The sequence below is a fragment of the Alligator mississippiensis genome, chromosome 3 (genome assembly GCF_030867095.1).
Source record: "Alligator mississippiensis isolate rAllMis1 chromosome 3, rAllMis1, whole genome shotgun sequence".
Classification (NCBI taxonomy): Eukaryota; Metazoa; Chordata; order Crocodylia; family Alligatoridae; genus Alligator; species Alligator mississippiensis.
This window is the reverse complement of record NC_081826.1, coordinates 206396142-206414900: the sequence shown is the minus strand read 5'-3', so window position 1 is coordinate 206414900 and position 18759 is coordinate 206396142. Positions and strand designations below refer to the sequence as shown.

General features: G+C 42.4%; 1 protein-coding gene across 4 annotated transcripts in view; it reads right to left on the bottom strand.

The window, feature by feature from the left end:
- ERCC6L2 (ERCC excision repair 6 like 2) overlaps positions 1-18759 on the bottom strand; it is a 144026-nt gene that overhangs the window by 28115 nt on the left and 97152 nt on the right. For 3 of the 4 annotated variants that reach the window (XM_019478063.2, XM_014608732.3, XM_019478062.2), the window contains one exon: positions 13938-17609. The exons of the other annotated variant lie outside the window; for it this stretch is intronic. In XM_019478063.2, the coding sequence (XP_019333608.1) occupies positions 16652-17609 (958 nt within the window). In that variant the 3' untranslated portion in view covers positions 13938-16651. Of the gene's footprint in view, positions 1-13937; positions 17610-18759 lie in introns of those variants that run through there. 4 annotated transcript variants of the gene reach the window in all.

Sequence of the window (18759 nt, the reverse complement as noted above, 5' to 3'; positions counted from 1 at the left end):
TAGCACAAAAATACAGTCTTTTCCAAGGCTTGAATGAATCTTGTGGATCTTCTTATAACCCTAGCCAAATTTTCAATATCCTCCTTGGATCATGAACACCAGAACTAGTTCTACTACTCGCTAAGTGGTTGTACCAGTGCTAAATGCAGAGGAAATACAATCTTTCTGCTCCACCTTGATAGTATTCCTTTTTATACATCAAAGGATCACATTAGCCTGTTTGCCCATAGCATTGTACTGGGATCTCACATTCAGCTGATTGAAAGGGGCAGGAGAGTTGTGACAGACAAAGTCGTTGCTTTCTAGGATAGAATTTCCACGGCTGTAGGTATGGCCTGAGTTCTTCCTTCCTAGAGGTACGAATAGCTTTGGGTGCAGTGAAATGCATAAGCCCAAATCCATTTCCACACTTTAGGCACATAAATAACACACAGCCAAAGTTAGCTGCTTAAGAAGCATTTAGGACCAGTGGCACTGGGGAGGTTCAGAAAGATGAGGAGGACTCTCCCGCCTTTTGGTCCAATAGTTTAATGGTCCTGAACATGCTCAGAAAGACAAGTCAAGTTGCACATTAGGTGTAGCATTTAAATCCATGTAAGTAGCCCTTATCATCACTTAGGCAACTAACTTTAGCCCTGTATGTACTATTTACCTGCCTAAAGGGGAACTGGAATTGAGATATAGGGGTTGCTTGCATTCAGCTTGCCAAATCGTCTCAACTGCTTCACGTGAGATGTGCTCTTCATTACGAATTGCCTGTGATTTCTTTTCTTGGCAAATGTCGCCAGCAATGATTTTGTTTTCAATAATACAAGTAGCATAGGACCAAGAACCAGTTCTGGTTGGGATCCCACTAGGATCGCAGCAGCTTGATGATGTTTTCTCATTGATAATTACATGGGATCTGTCAGCCAGTTTTTATGCTACTCACTGTTGAGTTTGTTCCTTCCTCATTTCTTAATCTAATTATCTCAAGCAAATGCCTCACAGAATTCAAATGGATTACCAGTACATCAATGCTATTACCTTTAATAAACAAGATAACGTAGGTTGACACTGTTTTCCCTAAGTCCCTGTTGATAAGTATTTCTTATATTACCCTCTTTTAACTCTTTAATCAAGTCCCATGTTAGCCATTAAACTATTTTTCCCAGAGTTGATATCAGCCTGATGGGTTACCCAGGTCATCCTGTTTTTTGAATACTGATATGACTGTGGCCGTCTCCTAGCCCTTTGAAATGTCTCTCATGTTGTAAGACTGCTTTGAATGCTCAATGAATGATCCAGAAAACTCTTTCCAAACTTTTAGAAGCAAGTTAGCTGAATATGCTGTTTCACAATGCTTAGATTTAACAGCTACAGCTTAATATCTTCTGAGTTACTGCTTGAATGGAAAAGAAGTGGTCATCACATGATACTAATGCATCATGTTTTTCCCCCCACAAACACAAGAGTAAAATATGTATTGAATACTCCTGCATTACTATGGACTATTGTCCCAATTTGAACTATTAGGAGGTGCAAAGAGTCAGTTCTTCCCAACTTTTCACTACCCAGCCAGACTTTTTATAAAGTAGGAAGAGACCCCTTTTAAATACAGGGATAAATATTCAAAGGGAATGCCACATTCTTTACCAGCAGATTCCCATTTTGATCTTGATGTATCCTGCCTTTGTCCTTGAAGCAGTATATGAAGAAACACAGGCAAGTAAAAGCTGGATGGATTCAAGTACTTATCATGGATGCCAATTATGCCATCTCCCTAGCTTTTCCAGCTTCATGAGCTGCTAGAGCGAGTTTGCCACAGAATAACTGCTTAGCCCATTGCACACTAGTGAATACAACAATTCTCAATTAACTCTCACTTTAAGGGTAACACTACCCCCACTAGAGGTTCAAGTAACCTTATAGTAACCACAAGGAAGAAGCTTAAGTCATTTGCTTTGCCATCATAACTTCGAGATTTCTTAATGACTTTTTTCCCATTTTACCTATCTGTAGAATTATGCAATGATATTTGGGACAATTTAGATAGTAGTTTAATTTCTAAAGCATTGGAACTTGGACTTGGCTTCTGTGGGAAACTGTTAGACAAAGTAATTTGTAAACTAGAGGAGAAAAACTTAGTAGTTTTTTAAACTTCATATTTCGTTGATGTTAACTTATTGATAGAGAAGTGTGGGACTGTCCCATCAGCAGAACAGTAATGTAATCCAGCATGTCCGTGGCACAGGGGGCTCCTGCTGATTTAATTATACTGTAAGTACAGTGAGTGAGTGTGTCTATGAATCCACAGAAACAAGCCAAGCCCAGTTCACATCTGAATCTAGATGCAAAGCCAAATTTCTGTGTTTTAGAGGTGGTGGGATCAGGGGACTGGATTCTATAAAACAAGCTAAAAATAAAAATTCTAGTTAAGAAATTATAGTCTAAATTACAGCATGATGTGAATTTGTTTTCCTCACCACTGAGTTATAAACCTCAACAACTGGAGACTCTTTGCTGGAATGTCTCCCACAGCCTTAATTACAGATAGGCCATTGATGCCATTTATACAGTTGTGAGCATTTACCTCAGACAATATAAATATACGTCTGGTATTTGTGTTTAAAGTTACTAGCATAGAAAGAGTTTCAGGGCAATACAGATGATCTTGTTTACATGAGTGTCCACTTGATGGAAACAACTGAATATCAAACTATAGAGGGGGGAAATCCCCTTAGTATAAACAGTTTTCTAAAGTAAAACGAAAGCCTATTTTGAATCAAGCTGGTATTCATTTAGAGTCAGATCTTGCTCCCAGTGATGTCAATCACTGCTTTGCTATCGTCTTTATTAGGAGCAGCTTCAAGGGTTTAATACGTTAATACTAAAAGCAAGCTACTAACATTTAAGTGACTGCAAACATCCAGGGACAATTTATGCATGTTTTAGGATACAGTTCTTTGCTGTATTCTATCAAGAGCTTTTAGTAATATAATACTAGATAGTTCATTAGTGTGTTTTCAGACAAGACAGATGCAATGGGTGTTTATGCTCCCATCCAAATGACAGAGCATGGCTATTGTCATTAAAAGATCATTTGGCTCAGGGGTACATTTGAAATTACTTGTCTGGGTTTCATGTTCTTCAGCAGTGGGGCAGAACCCATAAAGAACAAAAGTACAAAGTATTTATTTATTTCACCTCTTGCTTTTAGCCTTCTCTGATAGCTATCATGCCACCACTATGATCCCATCCAAATGCATAGCTTGAACAAAGAAGCCTCCTGAAATAAGGTTCCAGTCCAAAAGGACTCAGTTAAGTGATTTGTTTGTATCATCTGGTGCCGTTTTCAAATGTTTTTGGTTTTGTGATCTGCACAGCTGGTAGCAGTCCTGATTAGGATAATGCCAATAAGTGATGTTCAGTTTGCTTAACTGAACCAAAAATTCCTTTTTTTTTTTTTTTTTGCATTACTTGGAAACATTTTGTGGGAACCAAAATGAAGCATTTCATTTCCGTTTCATGTTATATAATCCCCACCCTTTGACAAACGTAAAAAAAAATTCAAAACAAAAAAATAGAAACATGCCATCACCATATTTTTTTAATTCCTTTTGCCTCTCTTTTTTTTTTCCAGCCAGATTCAATCTGTAGTCATGAATAGTTCTGGACTCCCTAAAACTGCTTTTTCTCCCAGCATTTTCTATGAATTAAAAAAAATCTGTCGTCTGTTTTTAAGAATAGAGGAAAAAATGTTGATTTTGAACATGTCAGTAAGATTGACAGCTGTTTTGTTAACAAGCTCCTGCACCTCCCCCATGGGCTGGAGCAGAAACTTGAACTGTGTCTTGATGTTCCTGTGAAAGAAAGTGGTTAATTTTGGCCGAATTACAAGCTTCTGAAAATCTCAGTTTGCACATGCTCAGTAGAGACTTGTTAGTATATGGCAGGTAAATTCTCCAAGAAGTGTGACTTTGCTAAGCATGCAGCAGCCCAGGGGCTGAATTACGCTTTTCCTGAAATTGTTGCTCCAGAGGGGGTCTTGTGGAAAACACAGGAATGGCGAGCAAGGAGACTCTCCTGTGCCTTCAGTACTATCCCAGCTAGTAGTAGGAAATATCTAAATGAATGCAGACACACAAAAGTAGACAAGAAGGGGGATGGGAGGTGGAAGATGGCAGAAGGAAACCTAGCTGGAAGAGGGGAGACTAGCAGTTAGTGGAGAGGAGGAAGAAAATGAGGAAACTTTGGAGAGAATGTGGACTTAAGATGACCAGATAGCGCATAAGCAGACTGACACAATGAACAGAGGTTAGAGGTGGGAGAAACGGAAGAAGAGACTGGGGCTAGGAAGCCATAGCCAGTAGAAAACTCTGAGACTGTGCAGGGACCTAAGGCAGGAAAGTGGCCGAACAAGGGGTCTTGGTGAGGAGACAGGGATGAGAAGCCTGTCAAAGGAGACTGGAATTCTGCCATGGATCCCAGAAGGAGACTAGGATGACTAAATTAGGCAAGGAAACAGAGACTGGATTACGGATTTAAAAAAAAAAACAAAACAAAAGGAAGGTAAAATACATTGTAAACAGGGTTGAATAGGCTCAGTGAAGCTGGGTAGAAATGCGTGGGACTAGCTACCTTCCAGTACATTGAATGAAATTCAAGATTCCTATTTCCCACCGTTCCTTCCTCTTTACGACACAACTGTGAAATATACTGCTGGTTCACATAGGAGACAATCTACTACCACTGTCTGGTACTTAAGTGGTCTGTGTCGTGGTTTAAATTATTCTAATCTAGGTCATGAGCAGTGTGTTACCTAATTCCACTGATGGAATTTGTTTTTCCCCCCAGTTTGCTCTATTTGAAAGCCTTGGAAACCACAACTAGATACACAGTACCCCCTCAAAACCCTGAGTAGTAAGGTTACAACATCAAGCTCTCAAAAATGTAGAAAATACCAGAATTAAAGTTGCACATATGCAACCTTCATGGAGTCTCCTTGTGCAGATGAATTATGAGATAGCCTTTATTTTACATGAATATCCAATACGTTTTTCCTACAGTACCATTGCCTCTTTCTGTGAACTGGAAAATGAATCAAGGAAGTGTAGGGAGGGCAGCAGTGGTCTATAAGGAAGCCTGCTTTATGTATTGTAGTAACTGGAATGTGTGGTATGAAGGAGGGTACTAGAGGGACAGAAGAGACATCTAAAGACCATGGTGAAGGCTCTCTGCTTCTGGCACAGCTTATTACCCTCTAGGCAAGTCAATCAACCAAGCTTTCCACAGGGGGTAACTACATGTGTTCTTCATTTTCTGGATTTATTTATTCCCCCCCAAGTACTATTGCCACTTTACATAATGCTGGCATGTGTCTGCCATTCAGTGCCTGAAGTTATCCCAAAATAAATCCCATCAACTTCTGCCTCTCAAAGTTCTTAAAATGTCAGTATGCACGCCAATAATTTCACAGAAACATAATCACTACCTGCAATTGTTCACTTTCACAATCCTGCATGAAGTTTGTTTGCAGCAAGGCGGTTCCCAAGCCTGGGTACACGATTCAGCTTGCAAAACATGGTGAAGATGCAGTCTGCCTAAAATTTAGGACACACGCTACATTTTAATCAAGCAGAGGGACCATATTATCAACAGGTTTCCTGCTTCAGTTGTATTTGTTAGACAAATGCAGGGTAGACAGGGTCAGATTTCTTAGGAGTTCACAGGAGCCCTCTTTTACCCAACCAAATAATTCCTACTGAATTCAAAGGGGATTACAGGTATCTGATGAAGTGTCAAGAGGAGAAAAATCAGAATCCTACAATCTTCCAGATTGAAATAAGCAGCTATAAAATCTAGTCATCCAGTGAAAACTGACAGCCCCCTCCTCATGAAGTCAGCTCCTTATTCTACAAGGCTGTTCACAGTTTGCACGTGACCCACGCTTTGCAGCAACCATGTAGAAACCTGCCAGCAGAAGCCACCCACATTCCTCTTTGCTGTAACCCTGCAAACACTAAATCCCCTGAAGCTTCCTTTATTTCCAAACCCAAACAAATTATGATCAAATTTCCAAGAAGGCTCAAGACTCTTATTTGTAGCATTTGAAGGATATATATAGTAGTTTCTACTATATATATATAGTAGTAATTTCTTTATACTATATATAGTAGTAGGGATTTTTTTGTATGGCACACTCATTTTCAGCCTTAGGTTGCAATTTTTATTATACACGTCTTATTCATGACAAAACACCATTTTATAGGCATATCCCCAGTGCACCTAAACTCCATAGTTATGGCTTTACATAATACCTCCAGGTATAATCTGTCAGATTCCAACAGGAAAATACATGCAGGAATAAATCCTACTTCAAGACATTTTCTTGTGGTTCAAGGCTAAGAAAACTAATGTGTTTCCACATGTAAATCAACAGAATTTGGTGTACAAGTAAATAAAATGTATACATGTATGGGGAGTTTTGATTTATCTAAGCCTATTCTCCTCTTCAGAAACAAGTGGCTTTGAATATTCATCCCCCTGTGACATCAGATAGTCGAATGAAATCTTTTTCTGCAAATGGTTGCATACAGTTGCATTCTTATGCCCATGCCGAGTCCTGCTGAAATACAGTAAATGAATCTTAAGGTAAAAGGAATGAGGGGCCACTTCCAACCAAGTCCATTCACTCCCACCATTATGTATGTCACATTTAATGATATCAAAGACCCCTGATGATGTTCATCTGGTCGTGTCACTTTTTCTATTCCTCTGAAGCATCCAGAAACCACCCCCTGCCCCACCCCACCCCAAAAATACTAACACCATCTCCATGCCATATCCAGATCTGAGGTCAAACTGATTAGTTGTTGAGTATTGGAGAGTATCAGATGCTATTTGATCTGATTAGCTACTGTTCTCTCACAGAACTGCTTCAGAAAGAGGAGATTAGAGACTGGACCGTAAGCAACAATATTATTAGTATCAAGCACTTCTTTGATCCAGATCCATACCACAGTCAGCCATACCATACCTGCTTGGCATGCAAGAAAATGTAACAAATTTTTATTAATAAAAAGCCCCATGCATTACTCATTGTCTTTCCATATTAACAGGAAGTAGGAGACAAGATGGAAGCACTGGATCCATCTCAGAGATGAAAGTATCTTCTTTAGCTGAAGCATAAGTCAAAATCAGGTGATTAAACTATCTTTCAGTTTTTCTATTGAGGCTAGTTTTGTCTTTATGTGCATGGGAAACAAATTTCTTTAACTGTCTTCATTGGCTGTCATAAGCTGAAGTGTGGCTCAAAGCTGTAAGATTGTATCAAACACCAAGGGATAGAATAAAAATGGTCACAGCATGCAGATTCAGAGGGAGACAGACATCTATCAGACTCATATTTATCATACTCATGCCAATTTCTTACAAAGCCCAAGCATGTTACTACTTCATCACATGTGTTAAATACCAAGTTGTCTTGCTTCAGGTACTTAAGTCAGATTTCCCATTATAGTTTTCAATGGCATCCAGTTACAATAAGTGCATAATGGCTAACACAGACAGAGCAAAGCCTATAACAACTTCCCATGACCTAAAGGAGAATCTGCTCCAGATCAAATTTAAGCTTATTTTCCAACGGGCAGTCATCCAGACCACAAAAACCACCACAGTTCACAGACTGCTGCTGTGCAGCTTCAGTGTCCAAGGTTTTAAAATTTCATAACATTTACCCTTCACATAAAACAAGTTATACAGCATATTCAATGCAAAACCCACTATTTAAATGGCATTGCATTTGAGGTTTCAGAACCTAGAGAAGTTGGAGATTATGGTTGAGGTTCCCTTGGCAACATTAAACCCTGGCTTCTTGGTTACGCATTATGATAAGGTCTTCCATCAAATGATCCCATAATACTAGGCAAGGTGATATATTATTCACCCAATAAGGCATTATATTGCTTGTTTTATAAGCATTTTTCTTGCTCTGTGAGGAAGCAGCTTTTTTTATTTAAGAGTGTTAAATAGAGGCAATGTTGCCAGGGAATAAGATGATCAGTTGTAGTTCTGGAATATGTCCCTAAAACAGCATATTTTTAAAAATAACTTGGCATCTTCTTGTTTCTTTTCTGAAAGACCGGTAGGGTACAGGGTACAGATCAAAGAGCAGATCCAATGTTTATTACACACAGGAAGGTTTGCCTACATACACATGGGGATGTACGCATGCATACTAATAAGAGCTAACAATTATTATACACCAGTTTACTATTAGAATAGGTGCAGAGTCTCTATTACAGTAATGTGGCAGGGCACATCTACAATATATATTTTTTGTACAACTGAATAAGAACTTTTAGTCTGTATTGTATTATATATAATTGTATTTGGTAATTAGCAATCCAAAGGCCATGGTTTAGGGCTTATGTACTGTGGTAAAGAAATGAGAAAGATATGACCAAACACCAACGTGAGAGCAAGCTGTGCTCATAGCATGGGGAGGAGTGATGGGTGTGGTTAGCAGCGTTCCCGTCCGTGCTGATTGGCAGGGGGCAGGCAGACGCTGCCCGGTTAAAAGGGGGAGCGCGCCAAAACAACGGGGGGGACCTGCGTAATATTGGAGAGGACTGATCACCCTCGCCGGAGGTCCTGCGTCCGCGAAAACCTGGACGGCCCCATCACGATCTGGTATACCACCTGAGCATACTGAAGAGCTCCCGAGGAATCAGCGAACTAGATTCCTGATACAGCTGTACAAGTTTGTTGCCTGAAATAGCGAGTAAAGCGATTTTCTTATCTCACTGCCTCCCCGGTGTGTTTCTGTCGATGGAGGGAGAGACAGAAGGAGGAAAGGCCCGAACCCTTTTGTCCCCGACCTACTTGAGTGGATTGGGCTCAACCACCCATAGTTAGGTTGCACATGTACAAAGAACAGAATTATGATTGAATACTCAATCTCAGATATCTTAATTTTGGGAACTTTGTGCTACAATCATAGGCAGAATTCAAGGTAGGACTAATGTTGCAGATTTATATTCAGATCCTGTATATTCTACTTTCCTTGGTTGAAGCACTCGAGCCATGAAGAGACTGAATACAGACATCCCTATGCAGTGTGCAGAAGGTGGGGAGGCACGTAATCCCTAGTTTCTAAACAGCACTCTTCCTTAGCAAATCTAAAGGGCTTTATAAAATGGGCAAGTACCATTTTCCACACAAAGAACCCGCTTCCCCTACACATCCACGCACCTTAGAGGTGTCAGAATCGCAGTTTACCAGACTGTGGAGATTTGTGCTAGTCCATTCTTGGGGCCTCACATTACCCCATGTTGTCCTCCACAGCAGTCTACCTTGTAAGGAGAATGCGCTTCACTTAATGAGGTAGAATGGAGTCCTTCTTCTGTGTATTAGAAAGATCCACAACCCAAATGGCCTCATAAAGGAAACCTGCTTTCCAGATCTCCACTAGAACTAGCCCATTTGTGTACTGCCCCCTCCCCTCATTTCTGAGGTCCCTTTGTGTTCTACTTGGGACCTAATCAATGTGGTACAGTATTCCAGATAATGGTTATAAAGGTTCACATACTTTGTTGGAGAAAAAAAAACCCCAAAAGAATCTTTTCCCATTTTTCTCATTATCTTAAGTATATAGCTTGAGTGCATCTTGGTTTATGTAAAACTATTTAGAAATATTAGCAGTACTGACCAAATCAGAAAGTGTAGGATTATCCTCTCATTATTAAAAATGTAAATCTAATTGGCGTGTTTGGCATGCGTTTTGGGCAAGAGCCAATAAAAGAGTTAGGTACCTACAAGTTAGACACTAACACCTAACACTGAGGTTCCTGGCCTCCAGAGTCAAGTCCAGAAGCCGGTGTTAGGCACCTTTGCTACGTATACAGTGCATGTATAGAGACAGACGGCTCAGAATGGCACCTCCAAAAAACTAGGACACTGAGCGTGGAGCTGCCTAGTACTACCCGACAATCAAAGCTAAACACAGGGATATGTATGAACTTCTGCTTTTCTCAGAGTTTAGGTATATGAATCAGGGCTCCTCCATTTGTTCAAAATGCAGAATCTAGAATTCACCTCCAAGGACAGGTATCCACAACTATTATTTCTGGAAGAATTGAGGAAAAAAAAAATCACATTTTTTGTTTTTTTTAAATAGAGCTGGAGGAGGAAGGGATGGTCACCTGTTATACATGTATAGCAGTGGTACCAACTTTTGGACTAACAGACCACTGTTAGCCTCAAAAATCTCTCTCAGGGGCTACTGTACACCTTCCAAGGAGACTCCAACATCTTTGGGCAACTTGTTCCAAACAGTAACCATCCTCACAGAGTTCCTGCCCTGCAATTTAAGACCATTACTTCCTGTCCTGTCTCCTATGGCCACACAGAACAGTCAGTCCCACCCTTTATGCATTTGAAGACTTACCAAATTGCCTCTCTCAAGCTCCTCTTCCCCAGACTAAATAATTTCAGTTCTTCTAACATTTTTGTGTAAAGCCCATTTTTTAGATCTCTAATAATTTTTGTTGCTCTCTAATGGGCTCCTTCCTATTTGTCTGTCGGTGGTACTGAACCTTTTGTAACCCAAGGCACCCCTGGATAGACTCAAGGGACACCTCTGAAAAAACTAGCTCTCATTTTTCTGCAGTCAAAAAAGGGTGAAAGCTAATAGAGCAGGCTTTCTGTTGCAAAGAACTCGGAAAGACCACAACTATGGATTTCTGTTTGAAATCTTCAGCTTTATCTTGTGAATCATATTTGTAAACCTAACCTTGCTAACATTGTGTGGCACCCTGAAGCACCCCTGAAAAGATTGCAAGGCACCACAGGGTACTGTGGCACCCTGGTTGAGGATCAGTAGTCTATGTTTTTCTTGTAGTGCAGTGCCCAAAACTGAACATAGTACTCCAGGTGAGTCCTTGCCAGTGCTGAACAGAGGAAAAGTATCACTTCCTTTGACTTGCTGGTTACACTCACGTGTGTCATTATCCAAAAACATCTACTGAACTGGATGCCTCAAGGCATTTAAGCAGAGGAATACTTACAACCCAGATCCTAATCATGGGCTGTTCTCTATATACAAAAACACAGTACTCTAGGCAAATGGAACAGGGAGGCATGTAGTGAGTTCAGGTGACTGTACTTAGACTGATTCCCCTTAACTCCTGCTTTAGGAGTCTAAAAGTCCCTTAGAAGGCCTAGAACCTGTACGTAAAATACAGTTCAAAATTGAAAATCAAGAGTACTTTAGGAAACCACACCTCTTCTACACCAAAGGTGATCATATACATTTGTTGTTGGATTCTGATACATCAGACTGACATTTGATCATAACTGCCAACAGTCATCTATTCTGAATCAGTTGAGTATAGATCATTTATAAAAGCTAATTTGTGTGCTAGGGAATCAAAGCTATTTTGCATGTAATGTATGTCACCTGTCAAAGGAAGTGGATGAAGTTGTCAACACAGGCCTTTGTTATGACTACCTATGCACAGCCTCTTTTCCCCCATCAGCTCCTCTTTGATGGACCCATGCTAAATACTCTGATTACAGGATGCATTAGAAAGGCAGAGGGTGCTCAAGTAGCAATCAAAGTGGGCTCATGGCGTCACAGTAAAACTGTGTGCCCATACTCGCCTGTATTCTTGGATGGCAGATGCCAATACCACATTAGCTTCCTCATAAAAGAGTTTATCTGGGATTCCACAAAGATGCCACTGGTGGAGGTTGCATGTGGGGTGTATCTGAATCAGTCTCTCTCTCAAAACTATCCTACTCCAAGCCATTTTATGGACATTACAGACTGGCTACAGCCCATCTGGGATTGTATGCAACTTTTGCCACTGTATCCTTTCACCCAACTGACTTTCCACTACCACAACCTGGGTTTGTTTGTACCCTGCCTGGCACAAACAGCACACCATGACATCGTGTTCTATTACTGGACTCCCAAAGGTGAAGAACAAAATCTCTTAATACCAAAACATAGCTTCTTAAGACAAACAAAATTAACCCAGACATAGCCATGACAAAGATCAGGAAGAAGGAAAAATTACTGTAACAACATGAAAGTTACCCATGTAAATGGAAAATACTAGGGCTCTTGTACAAGTGATGGGGGTTTAGTTCTATAAATTGAAATGGTGGGTTTTTAATTGCGACACTTAAAAACTCACCATTTCAATTTAGGGGCTTCCATCACTGTTACAGCGAGGGGCCCAATGCTTTTTTTTTTCTTCCCCGTGGCGCCCGCCCACATCTCCCACAGCAGGGGGACAAGCTGCTGGTGGGCCAACCAGCCCCTGAGCTACAGGGGGCCCTGGTCCGTGGTGACAGCACCCCCTGGGGCTGCCTGGGTGGGTGCTACCCCAGCTTGGGCAGCACCCACCTGCTAGCCACCTGCCTGGGTGGCCCCAGGGGGCACCACCGACGTGGAGGGAAGGGCTGGGGCCCCTGCAGCTCAGGGCCCATCAGCAGCTCACCCCCCAGCCGCGGGAGAGGCAGGAAGGCAGGGTCCGCAGAAAAAAGGAAAGGATTAGGCCCCTCATCGCTTTTTTTGTTTTTTTCCCAGCACAGCCTGCCTGCACCATCTGCTGCTGGGCTGAGTGGCACCTGAGCTGCAGGGGGGCCTGGTCCTTCCTTCTGCAGTGGCGACAGCCTCCGGGGCCATCCAGGTGGGGTGCTAGCTGTATGCGTGCTGTCCTAGCTTGCAAGCAGCACCCGCCAGATCAAACTCTTTCCTTAGCCTGCGTGGGGAGCAGTGCCCGGTGGGCTTCCAGTGTGCGGGCTCAGGGAAGAGTTGGATCCACCGGGTGCTGCCTGTGACTGGGGCAGCACCTGTGCAGCTAGCACCCCACTTGGGTGGCCCCAGGGAGCGCCACTGCCATGGAGGAAAGGACCGGGCCCCACACAGCTCAGGGGCTGCTCGGCCCAGCAGCAGCTCAGGTGGACAGGCTCCACCAGGAAAATAAATAAATAAAAAGGTAGTGAGGGGCCCAATCCTTTTTTCCCACCCCCGTGGACCCTGCCCACCTCTTCTGTGGCCAGGGGGGCAAGTTGCCAGTGGGTGCTGAGCTGCGGGGGGCCCTGGTCCTTCCCTCTGCTGGGGTGGCACCCCATGGGGCCACCCAGGTGGGTGGCTAGTGGGTGGGTGCTGCCTGAGCATCCATGGAAGGAAGGACCACCATTGAAGGAAGGACCCAGGGCACCCCTACAGGTGCACACCTAGGTCATATACTAATCACCTAGAGGGCAGTCCAGCATAACAAACACATTCAAAAGACAAACAAACAAACAAGCCAAAAGAACCACACAATGAAAACAGTTACCCTATTGTTTCTTGAAAATACTCAGAATGTGACTAACATGCATCATGCATGGCAGAAGAAATACAAATCAATTAGTGAACAATAATGACAAACAGAGAAAGCAGCAAATGGAGGCTCCAAGTGGCAAACCCATCTTTGCAGATACAACAATAGAGGCCTTGCATCAGCATTTTGGACCAAACTGTTCTACTACAGGCAGAAATTACAAATATGTGAGCAATATGATCAATGACCCTGTTGACTCTTAGCATAAGTATGTTGTTGGGGCTGATCTCAAGTGGTGATGCACCTGTTTGACAGTCATATCAGAATGTAATTTTAATAGCAGAAATACTTCAACAGAAGACTAATATTGATTAGTAAAGTACAATCTTATCACTGTGTTTTAAGCATGGATACCAATGTGTGTATTTATGGCCACATTTTATAAGAATGTCTAGCCACTGCACATGCTGCAATATACACGTACAAATAAGGATTATGAAGGCAAAGTGACTGCATGGACAAGTAACCAGTTACATGTCTAGTGAGCAACTTACACAGGCAGTTGGCTCACCATTGTTTCACAGTTAATTCACTTTTATATTTAAAATATACACAGTGCATTATTAAATATATTTATTTTTTTCCAGAGCACAGTATTTATATAGGGTAATCCAAATTGATTAATGGAAGAAACCATCATTTTTCCATTACAAACATGAACAATACATATTTTAATTACTTCCCCATAATTTTATTTTCATATTAGATTGCTCAAACACTGGAATAAACTAATTGACAAAATCCACCTTGTATTTCTGAAGATAATCAGATTGGTCTTGAAATCTATTATAAAATAGGGGCAGGGAGGGTGCCAAAAGAGTTACCTAAAAAGCTGGCCTGTGGCATTCACTGGATACCTTCCTATCTGATAACAGTGATAGCCATGTAGAATCTACCTCATTGATAAAGGCCCTTGGCTCACTGGAATACTTGAATGGTAAGCAAAGTTACCAAGTCATTTCAAACTGGCCAGGAACTAATTAAAATAAGTAATGTATAGGATGAAAAGCTCCATGGGTCCATTATCTGAGTTACTGACTCTTATAAAAAAAATTAATTTATGCTTTAAAAATGTGAGAACGATTAGACAGACATTGAGTTCTCATATGTTTTTTTCACTCCTTCCTAAAGAGTGAAGCCATATTTGAGAACATCAGAGATTATGCTGGAGTAACTTGAAAGACGATTTTGGGCATAGTGACAGCTCCTTAATTTAAATAAGGGTGTATGTGGGGTTGGGGGGGGTAACAGAGTCATTACTGACTTTATGCACACTGGCATCAAATAGCAATTCATGTAATTAAAACAGTTACATTTAAAACGAGCATAAGCTGTATCACAGTAGGATACAACACAGCAAATGTGCAATTAAAGTTGTATATTGCAGTAGTTATGAAGACACTGCTCAGTTTCAGTTTCATATTGGCATAAATAGTGATCCATAACTCATGCCCTGTGGCGCTGTGCTACTCAAGAAGCATCTATCTGAGGGGTGTACAATTATTGGGGCCCAAGGGCCACACAGGCTGTTTTGGTGAGCTGTCGTGGGCTGGGTCACCCCCTCCCCTCTCCTCACCCCATGCAATAACTCATCAAAATCCCCTATGTGGGATGAGGCCCCAGGCAGCAGTATTCAGGAGTGGGACGGGCGGGCAAGGCCGGGATCACAGGGTGGGGTTGCGGGGTGGTGATGGCATGGGGCCGGGGCCAGATCAGAACCAAGTTGCACAGGTTCCATGAGCAGGGGCATGCAGGGAGTGGATCCCAGCTCTGCCCCATCCCAGCCCCATGATCCCAGCCTCAGCCCTGGATGCAGCTCCCCACCCGCCCGCACACCCTGCCCATGCGGCTCCCTGGAGCCGCATGTGGGGCTGGGATCATGGAGTAGTGCCAGTGTGGAGCTGGGGCAAAGCTGGAAGCCACCACTGGGCCTCACTGGCGGTCCGCAGCTGGGGGGAGAGGAAGGCTGTGTACCTTGCGGAGGAAGCTTGGGAGGGAGGCAGGGGCAGGGAACAGCCATGTGTCACCACTGAGCCCAAGCGAAGGGAAACTTAACTTCCTTCCCTCCTCCCCTCCCCTCCCCCAGCCCAGGGTACACAGCCCACAGGCAGTGGAGGGAAGAGGATGGACCCAGCGGCAACTCTACACCCTGCCACTTGGAAGCAGCGGCCACGACCAGGCTGGGGTTAAGGGAGGTGCTGGGGGATCCCCATCTCATACCAGTCTGCAGCTTGCCTCAGGATGCCTGTGTGATGGCAGCAGTCCCCAGTTCTCCCATCTTGGTGTGTGGCATAGCAGCATGGGATCAGTGGCAGTGATGGGCACTGCATCTGAGGCTGGTTTCTGTGAAGACTGCGTGCTGCTGGATGGGGAGCTTCATCTGGGGCTGCTCTCCATGGAGACTGTGTGACTGTGCAGGGAGCTGTGTTCAGGGATGCAGCTCCCTGCCTGGCCGTGTGCGGTCCATGGAGACCAGCCTCCAGCCCCAACTCTGGATGTGGCGCCTTCACTGGAGCTCCCGCGTTGCTCTGCTCTGTTCCACACCACTACACCCCACACCAAGCTGGCAGAGCTGGGGGCTGCCACTGCTACGCACGCATCTCAGGGGAGCTGCAGGATGGCACAGGACAGGGGTGCCCCAACACCACCCAGCAGGGCTGAAGGACCCACCATGGGCTGGGTAAAAATTGCTCTGCGGACCAGATCCAGTTCATGGGCTGTATTTTCCCATCCCTGATCTATCTTGTTATGCTTTAGACTCAAATGATTACAGCAGTATTACTGGTGTAATTCTTCTCAAGTCCTACCAAAGTTGAAGTCGTAAAGGGAAAGTTTGCACCTTATCCTTGTGTCCATTGTAATAGTTCTGCAACTTGCCATTCCTTCCATTTATTCCCTGTATGTGCATAATAAGGTTAGACAAAACTTGCCTAGGATGGTTTAGAGAGGAATGATCCTGCCTCAAAGATAGGGATGGATTAGATGACCTCTGGTGGTCCAGTCCAGCCCTACTTTCTTATGATTCTAAATTTAGAAGATCAAGTTTTAAAAATACAGTGAATTACTAAAACCATATTGCAATCTCTACCTTGTTCATTACACAGTAACATACTATCTTAGACTATCTTACCCTATGCCCCAAGGGCAATAAGACTGGAGCATAATAAATCTGAAAATTGTCTGATAATTTATGCTACTAATACCAGTGAATATTCTTAATCACTTTGCAACTGATTAGCTTGGTACCTGAGATGTAAGATAAATGTACACATCTATGCATCTAGAGATGTGCCAGGCACAGGTTCAGTTGCATTATATTTTTTCCACAGAAAATTCTCATTCTTTTTCCAAAGAGAACTTTCACATGCTTCTTCCTTTTTTGTCAGAGCAGCAAGAGGCGCTCTCTCACACAGCTTCTCGATGACTGCCACATCTGTCAGCTTCCCGATGCTCTCATCATTCTCCTCATTCAGCATATCCCAGAAGTCTTTTGGTCGTTCTTTTGCTTTCGATGCAGGCTCTGAAGGGAATCTTCTTGGCAGCTGGGTAGGCCTATTTCCATCGCTTTTGAAGAGGTCACTGAGAATAGAGGTGTCTCCCAGTAAGTCTACAAAAGAGTTTTTCTTGCAGAAGAGTTTCTCACCGTTTTCTGACTGAGACAGGGATCTTTTTCTCGGAGACACTGTCCCCTCTGAGTCTTGCTGTCTGCAAGTGGCATTTGCAGACAGCACCTCAATTATTTCTGATTTACTGCTTAATGAGCCAGATGCCATAAAATCTTTGAATGCCCGACTGTTTCTGCCACTGATGCTATCTTGGGTAATGACAGTGGGCAATTGTTTATACTCGGCATTAAGACACACATCATCTTGTATGCAGGAGTTATTGTGAACTTGCTCTGTTTCTACTTTATGTCTTTTTTGGCTACATATTTCTGTAGTTTCATGGGGAGGATCTTCAACTGCTGAAGCACTAGACCGTGATTTCCTAAATTTAATAGGGGACTTTCTCTTTCTGGAATGAGCTGAACACATCTCATCTTCCTCACATCTATCTGAAACACACGCTGGAACCTCAATTGTAAAAATGTTCTCTAACTCTGGGTACTTTGCTGCATAAAAATCTTTCAACATTTTCTGTCGTATTTCTGATGTTGCTTTTGCAACGTATTCTGCAAGTTCTTCCATTGAAGCCATATTGAAGTAGGAAACCATTTCCTCAAATTGTTTCCTGCAGCCATCAATAAATAAATTTTAAAAATGTTAATTTGCCATCTTTAAATTTACAAAAAACCAAACCCCACTAAAAGTATAAAATAAAAATCGGTTCACTTAGGTTATTTACATATCACAACTTTAGTGGACATCATGTATTTTACAGTCATGTATTTAGACAAATGATGTAGAGGCAGGATTTTTCAAAAGGGACATTCACACTTCACTTCCATTGGATTTTACATTAAACAGCCCCATGATATGATGTATGAACACTCCTGGCAGTAGAAACCAGAATCCAAGTCTCCTCCCTCCCATATAACTGCCTGGCCACTGAACTAGTCATTTCACTGGCCCTATGCTCCTAAGTCACTTTTCAAAGTGTTATCCTCATACAATAAATGGAATGCTGCATCTGTGACAACCCAACTTCTGCATTTAACCTTTTGTTATGAAGCTGTTTGCCCTTTAAATGTTTTGTGTTTTCATTGTTTATAACAATAATTAGGTTTAGCTTGAGTATTTCCTGACAATAACCTTCTGGTTAACCTCCTGACAGATTCTGAACATGGACTGATATGCGTTTTACTATGACAGGACCCTAGCTCTGATGTCCAGTGTAATAAAAAACACATCTACATGAACCTCGGTCTGGCTTAGGACCATATAGATCAATCTAAAATACTTCACACCACCTGATTAAGCAGAACCTATGCTATACATTTTCTGTAGGCCTGATCTTTGGAGTTGTCTATTCTGCATGCTTGAAACTGGCTTAACTCCTTCCTCAATGTATAAAACAACCATTAGTGTAGGCTTCTGGGCTTACACAGCCTTTATGTTTTAGAACAGAAATCAAGATTTGATGCTAAGAATCTTTGGGGAGTTCTCAGGGCTCTTTAAATAAAAGATGCAGCTGATAAGGAGTAGGTCACTGGACTAAACAGAACCTACCACAATGTCTATTTTGCAATAAGCTCTTTTTAAAGCAAGTGTTTTCATTTTTAATATTTCAGTCAATCTGGGAGAAGAAAGTGGGATAGAAGTGTTGTTGGGTACTGATAATGATTTACAGTACATAGTTTCATAGTGCTTAGGGTCAGAAGGGACCTAAACAGACCAACAGGTCTGACCCCCTGCCCCGGGCAGGAATGGGTGCCGCAGTA